The sequence below is a fragment of the Sinohyriopsis cumingii genome, chromosome 4 (genome assembly GCF_028554795.1).
Source record: "Sinohyriopsis cumingii isolate HCF-2022 chromosome 4, ASM2855479v2, whole genome shotgun sequence".
In the NCBI taxonomy this organism is placed as follows: domain Eukaryota; kingdom Metazoa; phylum Mollusca; class Bivalvia; order Unionida; family Unionidae; genus Sinohyriopsis; species Sinohyriopsis cumingii.
In genome coordinates this window covers 5,265,014-5,282,872 of record NC_142964.1, presented here as the reverse complement: position 1 = coordinate 5,282,872, position 17,859 = coordinate 5,265,014, and the positions used below count along the sequence as shown (strand labels likewise).

The following is a 17,859-nucleotide window of genomic DNA, read 5'->3' as shown; positions in this document are numbered from 1 at the left end:
AGAAGCTCCACAATAGTGGATCATTACCCTAGAAATTCTGTATACTTACTTTTGTAATATTTAGCATGCAATCTGAACTGTGTGTTCCTCCTGTTGGCGGTCTCAGAATGGCTCTCTGGCACAAGAAGCAGGGATTTCTCATGGTTATTGACACAATGTGATCAGCACTGGGACGATTCAGAGGGGAATTAACCCAACACTCCTCCATCAGACGCTCCAGGTAAGGAAAGTTGCTCTCAATGTTATATTCCTGAAAACACATTTAGTTTATTATTGTTCATTCTATGGATCATCACTACTATTTATTCCCAAGCCATGTGTGACCCATATTTGTCTAGCCAGCAGAGCTCACTGGAGACATTAAATCTTTCCAACGTGTGTGTGTGATGGAAAGAAAATCACCATTTAGGAAAGATTCACAAATCGAAGAGGCTTCTTAAATCTGGAGTTCACATCTTAGTCTCCAACAGTTTAATTTTTCTACCCTGTCAGCATGTGACTTTTCCGATCAAATTTTTCAATATGCACATTGTTAAACAAATAAAACAGTACCTCCTACTGCATTTATTTGAATACAAGTTAGGACATATTAACAGGACCTGTAATTAAAATCAGCTTTGCACACATATCAATCTTGGTAGCTTCTCGTGGGTCAGTGGTTCTTTCTGGGGATTTCTCCGGTTCTTCCTCCATCATTTATAATGGACACCATGTATAGCTTATCTTGTACTGAAAAATGGCATTAAGCCCTACAACAACAATAATAACAACCAATTTTGGCAATGCATTATGCTGTGGAAAAAGCAAATTTCCATGAAAATATGCAAGAATAACTGTGCAAACAAGATGCTAAAGAAATCAGTATTCTAAGCCAGGACTATGGATTCTGAAACATGTCATACACATTTGAATACAAGAGGACAAGTGTACAATTAATAATAAAAAATAATAATGCTTTATTTATAGAGGGTGACTCATTAGTCAAGGACTATTCTCCCTTGAGGCCCTCTAAGAAGAGTATAACAATGCACATTATACGAAGATAACAATAATTACTGTTTATTTTAACATGTTAGTATTAAAATACAAAATTTCATTTTCTATTAGAAGCACATACATGCTCATGAAATATCTTCTTAAATACTCTAATATTTTCAGCAGATTTTACATGAGGCAGAAACTCATTCCACATAACTGTACCAGAGTATTGAAAACTCTTTTTAAATTGCTCTGTTCTTGGTTTTGATGCTAGAAGGTTTCCATGTCATATTGATCTGAACTGGTATTGTGTTGAAAAATGCCTGAATAAGTCCTGAAGATACTCTGGTGCAGTTCCATGTAGACATTTATATAAAAGAAGTGCCTTGTGAAAATCTATCCTGTCATATATTGTGAACCATTTGAGTTCTGTAAATAATGCTTTTGAGGGATGATCAATAGATGCATCTAAAATTATGAATGCTGCTCATTTCTGAAGTTTATAAATCCTGTCAAATTTAGCACAGTTTCCCCATACATTTGAACAATAATCCAAAGTTGGAAGAATATATGACTTGTACAGATTTTGAGTTTCCATTGGTAAATATTTGTTGATTCTGCTGAGTAGGGCAATTTTGGATGACTGTTTTACAAAGCTTATCAGTATGGTCATTCCATAATAAATTATTATCTACGGTCACACCTGCAAGATTTTCATGTTTGACATTTTCTAATGGATGATTATTTATTGCAAGAGATTGCACAAACACCAAACTGTCAACCATAAACACAATTATCAATAAACCACACACACGAAACAGTTAACCATCAACACAATAATCAATAAACCAAAACACCAAACAGTCAACTATAAATAATAAACTAAAGACAAATGAGAAAGCTCGGTTACCCACCCTGTTTTCAAGAGCACACTGCTGCATACTTAGAACTTCCAGCAAGTACACAGAACAAGCAATGAACCAAAGCTGCCATTGCTTGTGATGGTGCATATATATAAGTGCATGTGTTTACATGCCTGTATGTTGGAATAATATTATTAGTCATCTAAGATGAACATTTTTTTCATCAAAGTTATTTTTCATTATTGGATTGTTGGTGTCTTGTATAAAATGTATACACGTGGACTGATTTTCATTGTTGGATTGCTGGTGTCCTGTATAAAATGCATACAAGTGGACTGATTTTCATTATTGGATTGTTGGTGTTCTGTATAAAATGTATACAAGTGGACTGATTTTCATTATTGGATTGTTGGTGTTCTGTATAAAATGTATTCAAGTGGACTGATTTTCATTATTGGATTGTTGGTGTTCTGTAAAAAATGTATACAAGTGGACTGATTTTCATTATTGGATTGTTGGTGTTCTGTATAAAATGTTTACAAGTGGACTGATTTTCATTATTGGATTGTTGGTGTTCTGTATAAAATGTATACAAGTGGACTGATTTTCATTATTGGATTGTTGGTGTTCTGTATAAAATGTATACAAGTGGACGGATTTTAGCAGCATTCTAATCTATGTCATTGAATCTTTATGTGAGCCCGGTGTTGTACAAAAAGAGGCAAACACAACACCCTCAGGTCATGAGGTTTAATTTTTTTGCCCTCACATGAGATTAAAAAAATTAAGAAAAAAACTACAATGAAACAGAACAGTACTAATGATACACAACCCGCTTGCCGGTATTTCAATATAACAACATGATAACACATAAATGTGTATGTGTGTGATTTTGATTTTTAACGTAGCTTAAACAATTTTTCAGTCATATTGATATGATGTCTGCAGTGTTACAGTTTATAGTGATGTCTTGCTCTGGGACATCATGCCGCAGACACATAGCATGATGTCCCACCCAGTCACATAATCCTGATACCAGACTGACCAGTCCTAATACTAACCTCTTAATGCTGAATGCCAAGCGAGGCAGCTGTAAGTACCATTTTTGTAAGTCTTTGGTATGACTCGACTGGGATAACACATAAATAACAACCTACCAGACACAGAGACCCTAAATATTCAGATGCTATAATTTTCATGAATTGAATTCGCCACCATAAGCCTCGACAAAATAAATAAGACGTCAATCATCCAGAGCCAATACGACGAGTGCCTAGGGATTTTATTATGAGCCAGGCACTCAACATTATCGTCCCCTTCATGCACTTCTTGTGCTGACTGATCACTCACTCAAGCGCTCACTCGTGACAAACACACACCTGGATCACATTTAAATGATAAGGTGAACTCACTCACTGATAACATCACATAGCAGATAAAAGATGGTAATGGTACGTTTATCATCCAGTTTCATTTCTTTCATTTATCAAGTCATTCATTCAAGAATATGAAAGTTTATTATCTCATTGACAAGCAGCAGTGTAGCAGGAATAGCAATGTCAATATGGCTTCAATCCATGCAGTCTTTCTTATTGTAAAGAACCAATGTGGCTTCAATCCATGCAATGCCTGGATACAAAATTCAGGATAGGCAGGCAAAAACATGACTAACAGATATGTGGAAGTATAACAGGCTCTCACCTTCAGACCAGGTCTTTTCCCAGAAATCTTCATGGCTTTGGAAATCTGAGCCAGATTGGTATATGACTCATAGGGACGGTGGCCAGATAAAACCTCAGTTATCACCATGGCAAAAGAGAATATGTCAACCTGCAGGTAAATGAAAATTTTAATTATCTGAAGTACACATTTTATTTGCATTTAGTTCTCTCTCTCTCTCCAAATTAATCTAGCCTACAATATGTGAGCACATCGGACACTAGTCATAAATAAACCAATGCAGACAAACATTAAAACCTAAATATCATTTTATTTTAGATCCACTGTACAAATATTAAGCAACATCATTTATCTTGAAAAGCAATAAAATACATCTTTAGGGACTTTTCTAACAAGTTTCATCATAATTGGTTGTGTACTTCAGGAAAAAGAGAACAATATAAGTGTGACCCGGGACTTGCGTTGTGTGCTAATGTGCGTGGTTGTTGTGAGTGCGCGAACGAGAGAGCGATCGATCGCGGTGCATGATTCCTGTGCGTCACGTGTATGAAAACCACCTCTCCGCGATACTAATAAAAGGCTAGGGAATTACTACTCGAGGCTAGAGAGTCATACAACACCTCGAGCAGTGCGGAGATTTGTCTTTCACGCAAGTGAAAGACAAAGGGATTGAATACGTTAATATATTTCGGGAAAGTAATACTCTTCGATTCTGGTAAGGGATTGTTTTTATTTTTATGATAAAATTATAAATGCTGGTGGGTGGGTTATATAATGTGTATTGTATTTGTTATATTATGTATTATGTTCGTCTTGTATTCTAAGTATGTGTTTTGTATTGTTTTAGGTTTTTTTTTTTGTACCTCATACCAACTGTCATAAATCCCACAATCGACAACAAGAGTACTTAATTCTTTGTGAGAGGAGTGAGAGCTCAAATAAGAATGCTATTCAAAGCATGCTTTACAGAACAATATGTGTAAGGTGTAATTGATAATATGCATGGCTTTGGACAAGTCGTTTACGATGAATATACAGGATTATATCCAAATCCAACTATTTTGTCTCACTTCAGAATAAAACTCGATGAACCTGATTAGTCAGTCACAAATACATATCATATTGTACATCCCCAGTCAGATGGTGTAACTAGTACACTTGATATCATACATCCCTAGTCAGATGGTATAACAAGTACACATGATATCGCACATCCCTAGTCAGATGGTATAACAAGTACACATGATATCACACATCCCCAGTCAGATGGTGTAACAAGTACACATGATATCACATATCCATAGTCAGATGGCATAACAAGTACACATGATATCACACATCCCCAGTCAGATGGTGTAACAAGTACACATGATATCACACATCCATAGTCAGATGGTATAACAAGTATGCATGATATCATACATCCCTAGTCAGATGGTGTAATTAGTACACATGATATCACACATCCATAGTCAGATGGTGTAACAAGTACACATGATATTGTACATCCAGTCTGATGATGTAACAAGTACACATGATATCACACATCCCACATCAGATGGTGTAACAAGTACACATGATATCAAACATCCATGTCAGATGGTGTAACAAGTACACATGGTATCATACATCCCTAGTCAGATGGTGCAACAAATACACATGATATTGTACATCCATGATATTGTACATCCAGTCTGATGGTGTAACAAGTACACATGATATTGTACATCCAGTCTGATGATGTAACAAGTACACATGATATCACACATCCCATGTCAGATGGTGTAACAAGTACACATGATATCAAACATCCATGTCAGATGGTGTAACAAGTACACATGGTATCATACATCCCTAGTCAGATGGTGTAACAAATACACATGATATTGTACATCCATGATATTGTACATCCAGTCTGATGGTGTAACAAGTACACATGATATTGTACATCCAGTCTGATGATGTAACAAGTATACATGATATTATACATCCAGTCCAATGATGTAACAAGTACACATGATATTGTACATCCAGTCCAATGATGTAACCAGTACTCATGGTATCATACATCCCTAGTCAGATGGTGTAACAAGTACACATGATACTGTACATCCAGTCTCATAATGTAACGAAAACACATGATATTGTACATCCCGTCTGATGATGTAAAAAGTACACGATATTGTACATCCAGTCTGATGATGTAACAAGTACACATGATAATGCACATCCCTGTCAGATGGTGTAACAAGTACACATGATATTGTACATCCTGTCTGATGATGTAAAAAGTACACATGATATTGTACATCCAATCTGATGATGTAACAAGTACACATGATATTGCACATCCCTGTCAGATGGTGTAACAAGTACACATGATATTGTACATCCAGTCTGATGATGTAACATGTACACATGATAATGTACATCCAGTCTGATGATATAACAAGTACACATGATATTGTACATCCAGTCTGATGATGTAACAAGTACACATGATATTGTACATCCAGTCTGATGATGTAACAAGTACACATGATATTGTACATCCAGTCTGATGATGTAACAAGTACACATGATACTGTACATCCAGTCTGATGATGTAACAAATACTCATGGTATCATACATCCCTAGTCAGATGGTGTAACAAGCACACGCTATTGCACATCCCTGTCAGATGGTGTAACAAGTACACATTATATTGTACATCCATGATATTGTACTTCCAGTCCAATGATGTAACAAGTACACATGATATTGTGCATCCAGTCCAATGATGTAACAAGTACTCATGATATTGTGCATCCAGTCCAATGATGTAACAAGTACACATGGTATCATACATCCCTAGTCAGATCGTGTAACAAGCACACGATACTGCACATCCCTGTCAGATGGTGTAAGAAGTACACATGATATTGTACATCCCATCTGATGATGTAACAAGTACACATGATATTGTACATCCAGTCCAATGATGTAACAAGTACTCATGATATTGTGCATCCAGTCCAATGATGTAACAACTACACATGGTATCATACATCCCTAGTCAGATCGTGTAACAAGCACACGATATTGCACATCCCTGTCAGATGGTGTAAGAAGTACACATGATATTGTACATCCCATCTGATGATGTAACAAGTACACATGATATTGCACATCCCTGTCAGATGGTGTAAGAAGTACACATGATATTGTACATCCCATCTGATGATGTAACAAGTACACATGATATTGTACATCCAGTCTGATGTTGTAACAAATACACATGATATTGTACATCCAGTCCAATGATGTAACAAGTACACATGATATTGTACATCCTGTCTGATGATGTAACAAGTACACATGATATTGCACATCCCTGTCAGACGGTGTAACAAGTACACATGATATTGTACATCCTGTCTGATGATGTAACAAGTACACATGATATTGCACATCCCTGTCAGACGGTGTAACAAGTACACATGATATTGTACATCCTGTCTGACAATGTAACAAGTATACATGATATTGTACATCCAGTCTGATGATGTGACAAGTACACATGATAATGTACATCCAGTCTGATGATGTAAAAAGTACACATGATATTGTACATCCAGTCTGATGATGTAACAAGTACACATGATACTGTACATCCAGTCTGATGATGTAACAAGTACACATGATATTGTACATCCAGTCCAATGATGTAACAAGTACTCATGGTAGCATACATCCCTAGTCAGATTGTGTAACAAGCACACGATATTGCACATACCTGTCAGATGAAGTAACAAGTACACATGATATTGTACATCCAGTCCAATGATGTAACAAGTACACGTTATCATACATCCCTAGTCAGATGGTGTAACAAGCACATGATATTGCACATCCCTGTCAGATGATGTAACAAGTACACATGATATTGTACATCCAATCTGATGATGTATACAGTACTTCACTGATACAATCTGATGCACAAGTTTGGATTTAGATTTTTTTTTAAACATAGCTTTAAAAAAAATTCAGTCATATTGCTATGAGGTCTGCAATGTGGCAGTTTATAGTGATGTCTAGCACTGGGGCATCATGCCACAGACACGTAGCATGATGTCCCACCCAGTCACATTATCCTGACACCAGGCCAACCAGTCCTAACACTAACCTCTAAATGCTGAGCGCCATGCGAGGCAGCTGTTAGTACCATTTTTGTTAAGTCTTTGGTATGACTCGGCCGGGGATCGAACCCATGACCTACCGCATCCGAGGCAGACGCTTTAACCACTAAGCCACCGGAGCAGTCTACAAGAGAAGTGAAAATGAAATCAAAATGAGGCACCCCAAATTTTAGGGGTGCTAGGTGGCACTGTAAACACTGACAAAGGTATAAAAAAATCAATTAATAATGAAAATTAAGCATGCCAGTTAACACCAATAAATTAGCAAAATATAAAAGTAATATCAGTTGTGATGAATGATTTCAGATTTAAATGTATTTTAGCCTCATGTGATTTTGATGTAATGCACACTATGATGTCACAATCCTAATGATGTCATCACTTATATAAGGAATGGAATCAAAATGTATCTGCTTGCTAGCATACAGTTTCTACTGAATTTTTCCCAACTAAGAATCCATATGAGCATACAGTTTCTCCTGAATTTTTCCCAACTAAGAATCCATATGAGCATACAGTTTTTCCTGAATTTTTCCCAACTAAGAATCCATATGAGCATACAGTTTCTACTGAATTTTTCCCAACTAAGAATCCATATGAACATACAGTTTCTCCCTCCTGAATTTTTCCCAACTAAGAATCCATATGAGCAATCAGTTTCTACTGAATTTTTCCCAACTAAGAATCCATATGAGCATACAGTTTCTACTGAATTTTTCCCAACTAAGAATCTATATGAGCATACAGTTTCTACTGAATTTTTCCCAACTAAGCAGATACAGTCTGGCCAGGCAGATCCAAACTATTTGTGCATTTACCTTTTCATCATAAGCCAATCCATCGAGAACTTCTGGTGCTTGGTATCCTGGAGTCCCAACCATTCCCATGGTGCCTCCAGACCAACAATACTTGGAGATCCCATAGTCAGAAAGTTTGACGTTGACATTGGAATCCAAATGACATGAGGTAACTAAAATATTGTCAGTCTTAAGGTCTCTGTAGGTGATACCATTGTCGTGGAGGTACTGAAGACCTTTTGCAATCTAAGGCAAAGGAAAATATTAAAATACAGAGTCATTAGAATACACCCATTTCCCAATGCATGGTTCAAGATGAAGAGAAAATGTGCAACTTTCCTGATAAATAATTAATGCTTATGAAAACAATTACTAAATTCATAACAATATTTACTGCAGGCTGACATGAGAACCCAAGAGAGCTAAACACTCAATTCCACAATTCCTTTAAACTGAACATTTCTGATTTTCCATTAATGAATTTGATTATGGCATCATTTATGTCTCGATTGCCCCCTCCTTTATTCCAGGTTCAGGGATGCAGAATGGGTCTGATTTTCTATTACTGAATTTGAATATGGCATCATAAATTTTATGTCTCAATTGCCCACCCCACCACCACCCCCTTTCTAGGTTCTTGGATGTAGATTAGGTCTCATAATCCCTCCTACATAAACATCAACTAATGGACACATTCCTTTTGATCTGGACTGCATGATGTGAGCATGTTCACAAGAAAAACTTTTTTATATAAATTGTCTTATACTGTACATTAAAGATTTATCCTTTTGCTTTTGTTTTCAATTTTTTTTGGGGATGCTTGGGAATGCCTAATCTTCCTTGGCACTATATTGCCTGGATTATGCTAATATGTCTTTAAACCCTGTACATGCATCCATACATCTCCCAATTGCCTAAAATTTTCTTTGTAGAAGATTGTGTGAAATGAAAATATGTAATACTGTGAATACACCTTTTTTTTTTTGCAAACCACAATTACTTGTTGGAAACAAGTGCCCCTTCTTTAAACACCAATAAAAGTAGTCAAGGAAAATATAATTTTTCCTTCCTAAACTACAAACTGTTGTTGATGTTGTTGTGCACTTAGTACCAGCACAAGATAGACGATATATGGAGGCCAACATAACTTCTGGATGAAGAAGCTGGAAAGACCCCAGTAAGACCCACCAGCCCAAGGGAAGCTACTGACAAGCTTTCTTACATACCCACAATGGCCGAGCCTTAGACTTGAACCCATGAGCACTGAGGGTTGATGACAGTGTTCGGTAAGAGTGAGCCCTTTAGACCATTCGGCCACCTAGCACCTTATAAATATTGATACAAGTAAATGAATTAAAACGACCTCACCTGAAATATAATCTTAAAGGTCAAATCTTTATCAAGAACTGGTGGAAAGTTCTTGTCTTTATCTCTGTACTTGTTGAAAGGTGGTCTTTTCTCATTTTCTTTTTCCAAGACATTTCTCAAGCTCCCCCAGGGAGCTAACTCTAATACCATCACAAGCTTTGGACTGAAGGATAGTCCAATGAAGGATATCACACAGGGATGCTGCAATTTGCTGGTTAATGAAACTTCCTGCCTCATTTCTATCAGAGATCGATAAGCCTGAAAAAAAGAAAATGGGAGATTTAAAGTATCATGTGTACCCACTATCAGCTGGATCCACCTGTAAACTGCAGAGATCTAGATTCACTATTACACAATGTACTGGCAGTTCTGAACATATGAAATTTGTTGGGACTAATCAGTAGAACAAACAACATACACCCTGATCAGCTGGCACATTATACAACAGCAGATCTAAGTCTATGCTGTTTGCAGTTGTAAGACACTTATATATAATTACTGGTCTGAAATAAATTGGTACTCACTTTAAAAAAACAATGGCGTGAAAAGAAAATAGTGAAATGAAACTTGGCAAAATAAGCAATCTTTTTAACCCCGGTTTCTCTGCATAATAGCCATATATTTTGGTTTCATTTGCTTTGGTTTGGTATTTATGGCATAACAATATGCATAGGTTATTAAGTTCCAGGCAAATAGAGTAAAGAGCCTTGCTCAAGAATTCTTCAAGGTATCCAACTCGGACAGATCCGAAGTTAGGATTCAAACCTGCCCCTTTCATTTGCAAGTCAAGCATACTAATTAGTGAGCCATCAAATCTTCTGACTCCTATAATTGCCCCTGACAACATGTTACACTGGAACTACTTTCTACATCCCAAGCTAACAGGAGCTATATTATTTCGGTCCCAATTAGGTCATTCTTACTGAAATGAAACCACTTTATACAGCTGCTTCAATCACGTACCATATATACTCACTTGTCAAATCCAACCGCAAACAACAGAGACCCTAATCTGCTTGTGCATAATGTGCCAGGAGATGAGGGTCCATGTCATTTGTTTCTTCTACTAATTACTCCTATCCAACTGCATAGACCCAGACCTGCTGGAAAATTATGAAATTGCAAATTGGGGTATAAGCAGTTTGTTACTGGACTTTTAAGGTAGTAAATACTATAGCTGAATTCTTTTTGTCCCAATAATGTGAGTTTAAGGAGGTTTAACTTTAAAGAAAATAGAGAATATTTTAAGTAAAAGACAAAAAAGAACTCATATATATGCTCATTCAATCATGACTGGTCCAATCTTTATTAAAAGCATAGATTTTTATGAAATAATATATTAATAAGGATATTTTGACACTTTTAGTCTTTGCTAATGTCAACTTTAGAAAAAGTCAGCAAAGAAGAAACAAGATAATTTTGCAATTAACTGTCTTCTTTCTAGAATAACGTTAACTTTGTATTATTGAAAAATTGGATAGAAAAAATTCAACTAGTATTTCATGTAGTATTTGTCCATAAGATATTTTCCAGTAATAAATTAAAATATCTTTATGAACTTTTTGTTCAAATTGGACAACACACAGGTAACTACCGACATAAAGACATTTCAATACCAATTGGACAACACACAGGTAACTACCGACATAAAAGACATTTCAATACCAATTGCTGTAATTACCACGTATTATGTGCATCTTCATTCTTTTCTTGATCTTTTCATTTATCGATAAGGGACACTTATGATAATTATAAATCTTATCCTAATCAAGCACACCTCTATGTTGGACAGATCACGGACACTTATGATAATTATAAATCTTATCCTAATCTAGTACACCTCTATGTTGGACAGATCAGGGACTGATATATCTTGAGCACACAAGCCGAGCATTGCAATATAGCCTGTGTACACAGAGGTTCATGATAGAGTCAAACATTACGGAAATGATAGTCATGATAGAGTCAAACATTACATTACAGAAAGTCTTGTCAGTGAGAAATCCACTTTATGATGCAATATCTCCAGCTGTAGTGCTGTGAAAAGGGGTGAAGGGCTGAAAGGAGTGATAGAACCATGCTGTATCTTTGTGTTTGCACTGAACTGGTATATACCCAGTGTGCTGCTGTTGGTGTTGAGGTTGGCCTGGAAGAAGATAATGGTTATCTCATGGTGAGGGACCAAGGCTTTGAGACCAATGGGTCTGCAGGGAGCAAGAGGTTCTACAGATCCTTAGGCAGACCAGGAGGGATGGACCAATCGTGGTGGCTTCTGGACCATCCGGCAGAGTGCTGGGACTGAAATACCTTGTGGTAATGAACTGGATACCGCAAGATACATGTCCCAATTTCTGCAATCATTTATCACAATTTTAGTGAAAACTTGTCATTTATCACTGAGTGAAAACGTGTGTGTGTGTGTGTGTGATTTCCATTTTTAACGTAGCTTTAAGAATATTTCAGTTATATCGCTATGATGTCTACAGTGTGACAGTTTATAGTTATGTCTAGCACAAGGCATCATTTAGCAGACATGTAGCATGATGTCCCATCCAATCACATTATCCTGACACCAGGCCAACCAGTCCTAACACTAACCTCTAAATGCTGAGTGCCAAGTGAGGCAGCTGTTAGTACCATTTTTATAAGTCTTTAGTATGATCTAGCCAGATTTTGAACCCGCAACCTCTGGCATCCAAGGCAGACACACAAACTACCCAGCCACCTGAGCAGTTGGAAACTTGTAACAGATATACAGAATCATTTAGTAATACTTGAGTGAAAATTTTGTCATTGTTTATATTAACCATTTTATCATCATTTGAGTGAAAATTTTGTCATTGTTTATGTTAATCATTTTATCATTATTTGAGTGAAAATTTTGTCATTGTTTATGTTAATCATTTTATCATTATTTGAGTGAAAATTTTGTCATTGTTTATGTTAATCATTTTATCATTATTTGAGTGAAAATTTTGTCATTGTTTATGTTAATCATTTTATCATTATTTGAGTGAAAATTTTGTCATTGTTTATGTTAATCATTTTATCATTATTTGAATGAAATCACTCTGAACAGTCATTAATCTGTTTCTTTTTTGCATTTAATTTTTTGTTCAATACGAGTTCATTTTTCATTTAAAATGCAGTTCATTCCAGTTAGGAACTGTATTATTTATACTGGTTATTTAACTCAGTACACATCATTGTGTTAAATATCCAATACTGGATTCTGTATGCATGGGTTTGGTATAGGGTTTCTCTATCTTTAAATCATCAATAAATAAACATTATATTTCATTACCATTTCTGAGTGTCTTTGCTGTGATCTGACCGCAACCCTATTCATCTTGTTACATCATGATAATTAATTAACTTACGACATGGATTATGATGATAATGAATGTAATGATGATAATACAAGTTATCCGAACTCACTGGGAGGCATGGGTTTTCTCTGGATTAATTACAGTAATATGCAGAACTCACTGGGAGGCATGGGTTTTCTCTGGATTAATTACAGTAATATGCAGAACTCACTGGGAGGCAAGGGTTTTCTCTGGATTAATTACAGTAATATGCAGAACTCACTGGGAGGCATGGGTTTTCTCTGGATTAATTACAGTAACAGGCAGAACTCACTGGGAGGCATGGGTTTTCTCTGGATTAATTCCAGTAATATGCAGAACTCACTGGGAGGCATGGGTTTTCTCTGGATTAATTACAATTATATGCAGAACTCTCTGGAAGGCATGGATTTTCTCTGGATTAATTAAAGTAATATGCAGAACAAACCATTGTACAAAGGGCATTCTTGTAGAAGACTGGAAAGTCTGAGTATAATATGGTGTATATACTATTTTGCATTCTAAAATGATGCTAACAGACAAATATATATGGCTGAAACATTCCATGTGCACTGTTTGCATTCCACAAACATGCGAACAGAAAAAATGACAGTCCATGCTGTTCTTGCATTCTACAAAGATGCTATCAGAAAAATTATATATGACAACAGAGACAATCTATATTGTTTTGCATTTTACAAAAAGATGATAACAGACAAATGGTATAGTAATAGTCCATTCTGTTTTTTGCATTCTATCAAGAAGCTATCAGAAAAATGGTATATGACTTGGACAGTGGATGCTGTGTTGCAATCAACTGATTCATCCACAACTTGATTGGATGAAGCCTAGTATATACCGTCATAAAATGCAAAGCTAGAAAGTATACTTTTATCTGTTATCATCTTGACCAAATGCAAAACTCACAAAATTTCATGTAACTGATATGTGAACAATTGATAATTTACTTAACTACCATTATAATTATAATTATTATTTTTTACCTTCATGCTTTCCATCTCATCCAAGTCAACTGACTCGGTGTTCCTAGATATATTTGTGTACATGTTGTCTCTTTCAAATCCTCCACTTTCGTCATCGGTACTTCTTGTAGACGTGTTGGAGGGCATTGATCCCGTCCCACTGTCCATGCTTGAATGTCCTGCACCATACTTGTTGCGAATATCTCCATGGTACACTTTTATTGCAACATCATGATCTCCAAATTTACCTTTATAAACTGATCCAGTCACACCACCACCAAGAAAATTCTCCTTGGAACTGGTATCAAGTTCTAATGTTGTAGCATCCAGGAAGAATTTTGCTGGAAGTTCTTTCATAAGTAGCTCTGGAATGAGTCTTGATAATGGAAGAGGAACACCTTTCCGACAGGCTATTGATCTCCCTTGCAACATAAATCGGGCACAATGATCCACGGTGAAATGATTGAGGTCACTGGGAGGAGGAGTACCATTCACTGGGTAGCAGACAGGACATACAGCATAACTGTACATCTTCCGTCGACCGTATTCATCAGGTTCTTTCAGACCTATATGTTCATCAAAAAAGAAAATGTTACTTGTGTTCTCTTCAAATTAATTTATACCTTAAGTTCACAAGTTAAAAATTTATACATGGAGCTTTTTGATTATCATGACAATATTCTTAATTATTTTACTGCAAAGTTTACTACTTTGACTAAAACACTGGGTTGATCTGTGCTATCCCATATCCATCACTATAATACACTAGTTTACTTTCACTTAATATCTACCTCAACTGGTTTACCTAAGATTGTGCTCATAACATTTTTGTGAAAAATGTCAAAATCCCAAAAGTTTTTAAAAGTGCCCCCACCCACCCCCTTGCAAAAACTACTGTAACAGATTAAAAATCTAATCAGGTCATCTACAAAAGAATACAAATACCCCAATCAATTTTTTCATTTCAACCTCAATCATATCTTCCATTTAACTTCCAAGTGTTAGAACTATCTCTAATAATGATATTCTTCAGCAATTACCAGACTTTCAAATTAGGATGGCTGCTATGGTGGCCATATTGGATATCAGATTGGAACCATTTCCATTTAATACCAAATAAGTATAATAAAATGTCTTTTGGTGAAAGCACAATATTAAAATGACCATTCTTTCATGAGTAGTAGCTAGAAGATTTTCAAGATGGCTTCTGTGATTGCCATACTGGATGTCTGAGCAGCAGCATTAAATTTAGGATCAGCTAGACATTATAAGTTGTTTAGTAAAAGTCCCATGTTGAAACAAACATCCATTCAGGAGGAGAACCAATAACAAATATTGTCATTATGGCTACTATTACAGGTGGCAATACTGAATGTATAAGCTGCACCATTTTCATTTAGGACAAACCAGACATCATAAAAAGTCTTCTGCTGAAAACCCCATGGCATTATAACTTTTACTCAGGAAGATCAGCAATACCAAGATTTTTAAGACTGCCACTGTGGCAGCCATGTTTCACAACATATCAGCAGATCAGCACTATTTTCATTTAGGACCAAATAAGAAGTCTTTTAGTGAAAAACCTATGGTAATATGACCATCCATTCAGAAGGAGTAGTGAAAAAAATATTTTCGAGATGGCCACTGTGGTGGACATTTTGGATGTCATGTGGAACCAACTCCATTTAGGACCAACCTGACATCATAAAATGTCATCTGGTGAAGTCCTCATGGCAATAAAATTTAAAAGACTTTCATGATGGCTGTTGTGGCAGCCATTTTGGACATCAGTTCAGCAACATTCAAATACCAACTAGACATCAAAAAATAACTTTCAAAGAAAACCCCATGCTGATATGACCATTCATTCCGGAATAACTGTGATAATATTTGCAAGATGGCCACTGTGGTAGTCATATTGGATGTTCAAGTGGCACAATTTTCATTAATAGCCAACTAGACCATGAGACGAATGTGCATGTGGAAAAGGTTCATGGCAGTCATTCAAGTAGTTTAGTAACAAGCTTGTGCTACTTGGTGGACCTATGTCAAATGACAGGCAACATTTCATCCTATAAACTCTTCTGGTCTAGTACCAGTAGTGATAAAACTACCATAACTGCCAGAAAATTCTAATTCATGCCTGTAAGTTAAATAGTTTTCGTGCTTTGGATTTGGCAGAGACATAGGGCCCCGAATGGCCGAGTGGTCTAAAGCTCTCTCCATTATGGATCACTGCCATCTCACTTCTGTCTGCGTGGGTTCGAGTCTCAGATTCGGCTAATGTGGGTATGTGAGAAAGCTTACCAGTAGCTTCTTGTGGGTTGGTGGTTCTTTAGGGGGTTTTCCGGGTTCTTCCTCCACCATTAATAGTGGCCGCCATGTATAGCCTATTGTGTGCTGAAAAATGGTGTTAAACCCTACAACAACAACAACATTGGCAGAGACATATGATTGCATAGAGATATTAATGCTTGGACATACAGCAGCAAAACAATATGCCCCACTTCTACTTGCCTCAAGACAATTTACAAGGAAATGGTTGACAAGAGTGTATTCTCAAATATTATGATGCCAGACAATTTAGAAGGGCATTGTTGACAAGAGGGTATCATCATTATTTTATTATGCCAGACAAGTTACATGGACATAGTTGACTAGAGTATATCATCAAAAAAGACCAGTTATGTTTCAGAGTGATGATAATTGAGGAGATATTAGTCATAGGACATCGCATGATAGTTCACAGACAAATATTCACAATATCTGAGAATGCATGTGACCCATGCTGCTATTTCAGTCAGGTGGGTGTGAGTTGACATCTAACAGACAAGTGCTGACAAGGTCAGAGAATATGTGACCCATGCTACTATTTCAGTCCTTGCAGATAAGTGCTCACTATGAGAGCAAATGCATCTGACCCAGGTTGCCATTTCAGTCTGGTAGGATTTTTCACAGACATGTTCACAATGTTGGTGAATACATGTAAGCCATGCTGCTATTCAGTTAAGTGGATGTGTGATATCATCTTCAAAGATGAATGATCCCAATGTTTGAGAATGCATGTGACCCATGCTGCTATTTCAATGAGGTAGCATTCACAGAAGTGTTGTGAAAGACAAGTGCTCACAGTGTCAGAGAATGCATGTGACCCATGCTGCTATTTCAGTGAGGTAGCATTCACAGAAGTGTTGTCAAAGACAAGTGCTCACAGTGTCAGAGAATGTATGTTACCCATGATGCTATTTCAGTCAGGTGGGATGAGAGGAGGTGTCTTCACAGACAAGTGCTCACAATATCAGAGAATGTATCTTACACACGCTGCTATTTCAGAAAGGTGGGATGTGAGGAGGTATCTTACCAGACAAGTGTTCACAATGTCAGAGAATGTATGTGATTCATGCTGCTACTTAATGAGATGACAAATCTTCATGCAGCCTCAGGCATGCAAAAAATGCAATAACAGAGCACAGTTTATTTCCTGTACTCCTTTTGTTTTTTATTAAAAATAAATTGACTGAATTTCTGTTTGAAAAGACGTTTTCACCAATAGACTGCAGTCAACAGAGTTTTGTAGGCCTAAGTTTGGTTCAATGCACAAGCCACAACTATGATGACATTCTGTATATACACATATTCCTTGGAACAAAATGCATCTGCCATA

General features: G+C 36.5%; 1 protein-coding gene across 2 annotated transcripts in view; it reads right to left on the bottom strand.

Moving 5' to 3' along the window:
* LOC149800564 (leucine-rich repeat serine/threonine-protein kinase 1-like) overlaps positions 1–17,859 on the bottom strand; it is a 231,780-nt gene that overhangs the window by 27,872 nt on the left and 186,049 nt on the right. For both annotated transcript variants that reach the window (XM_089954509.1, XM_089954510.1), the window contains 5 exons: positions 14,217–14,761; positions 9,866–10,123; positions 8,519–8,743; positions 3,543–3,671; positions 50–250 (listed from right to left, as the gene is read on the bottom strand). In XM_089954509.1, coding sequence (XP_089810635.1) covers positions 50–250; positions 3,543–3,671; positions 8,519–8,743; positions 9,866–10,123; positions 14,217–14,761 — 1,358 coding nt within the window. The remainder of the gene's footprint in view (positions 1–49; positions 251–3,542; positions 3,672–8,518; positions 8,744–9,865; positions 10,124–14,216; positions 14,762–17,859) is intronic.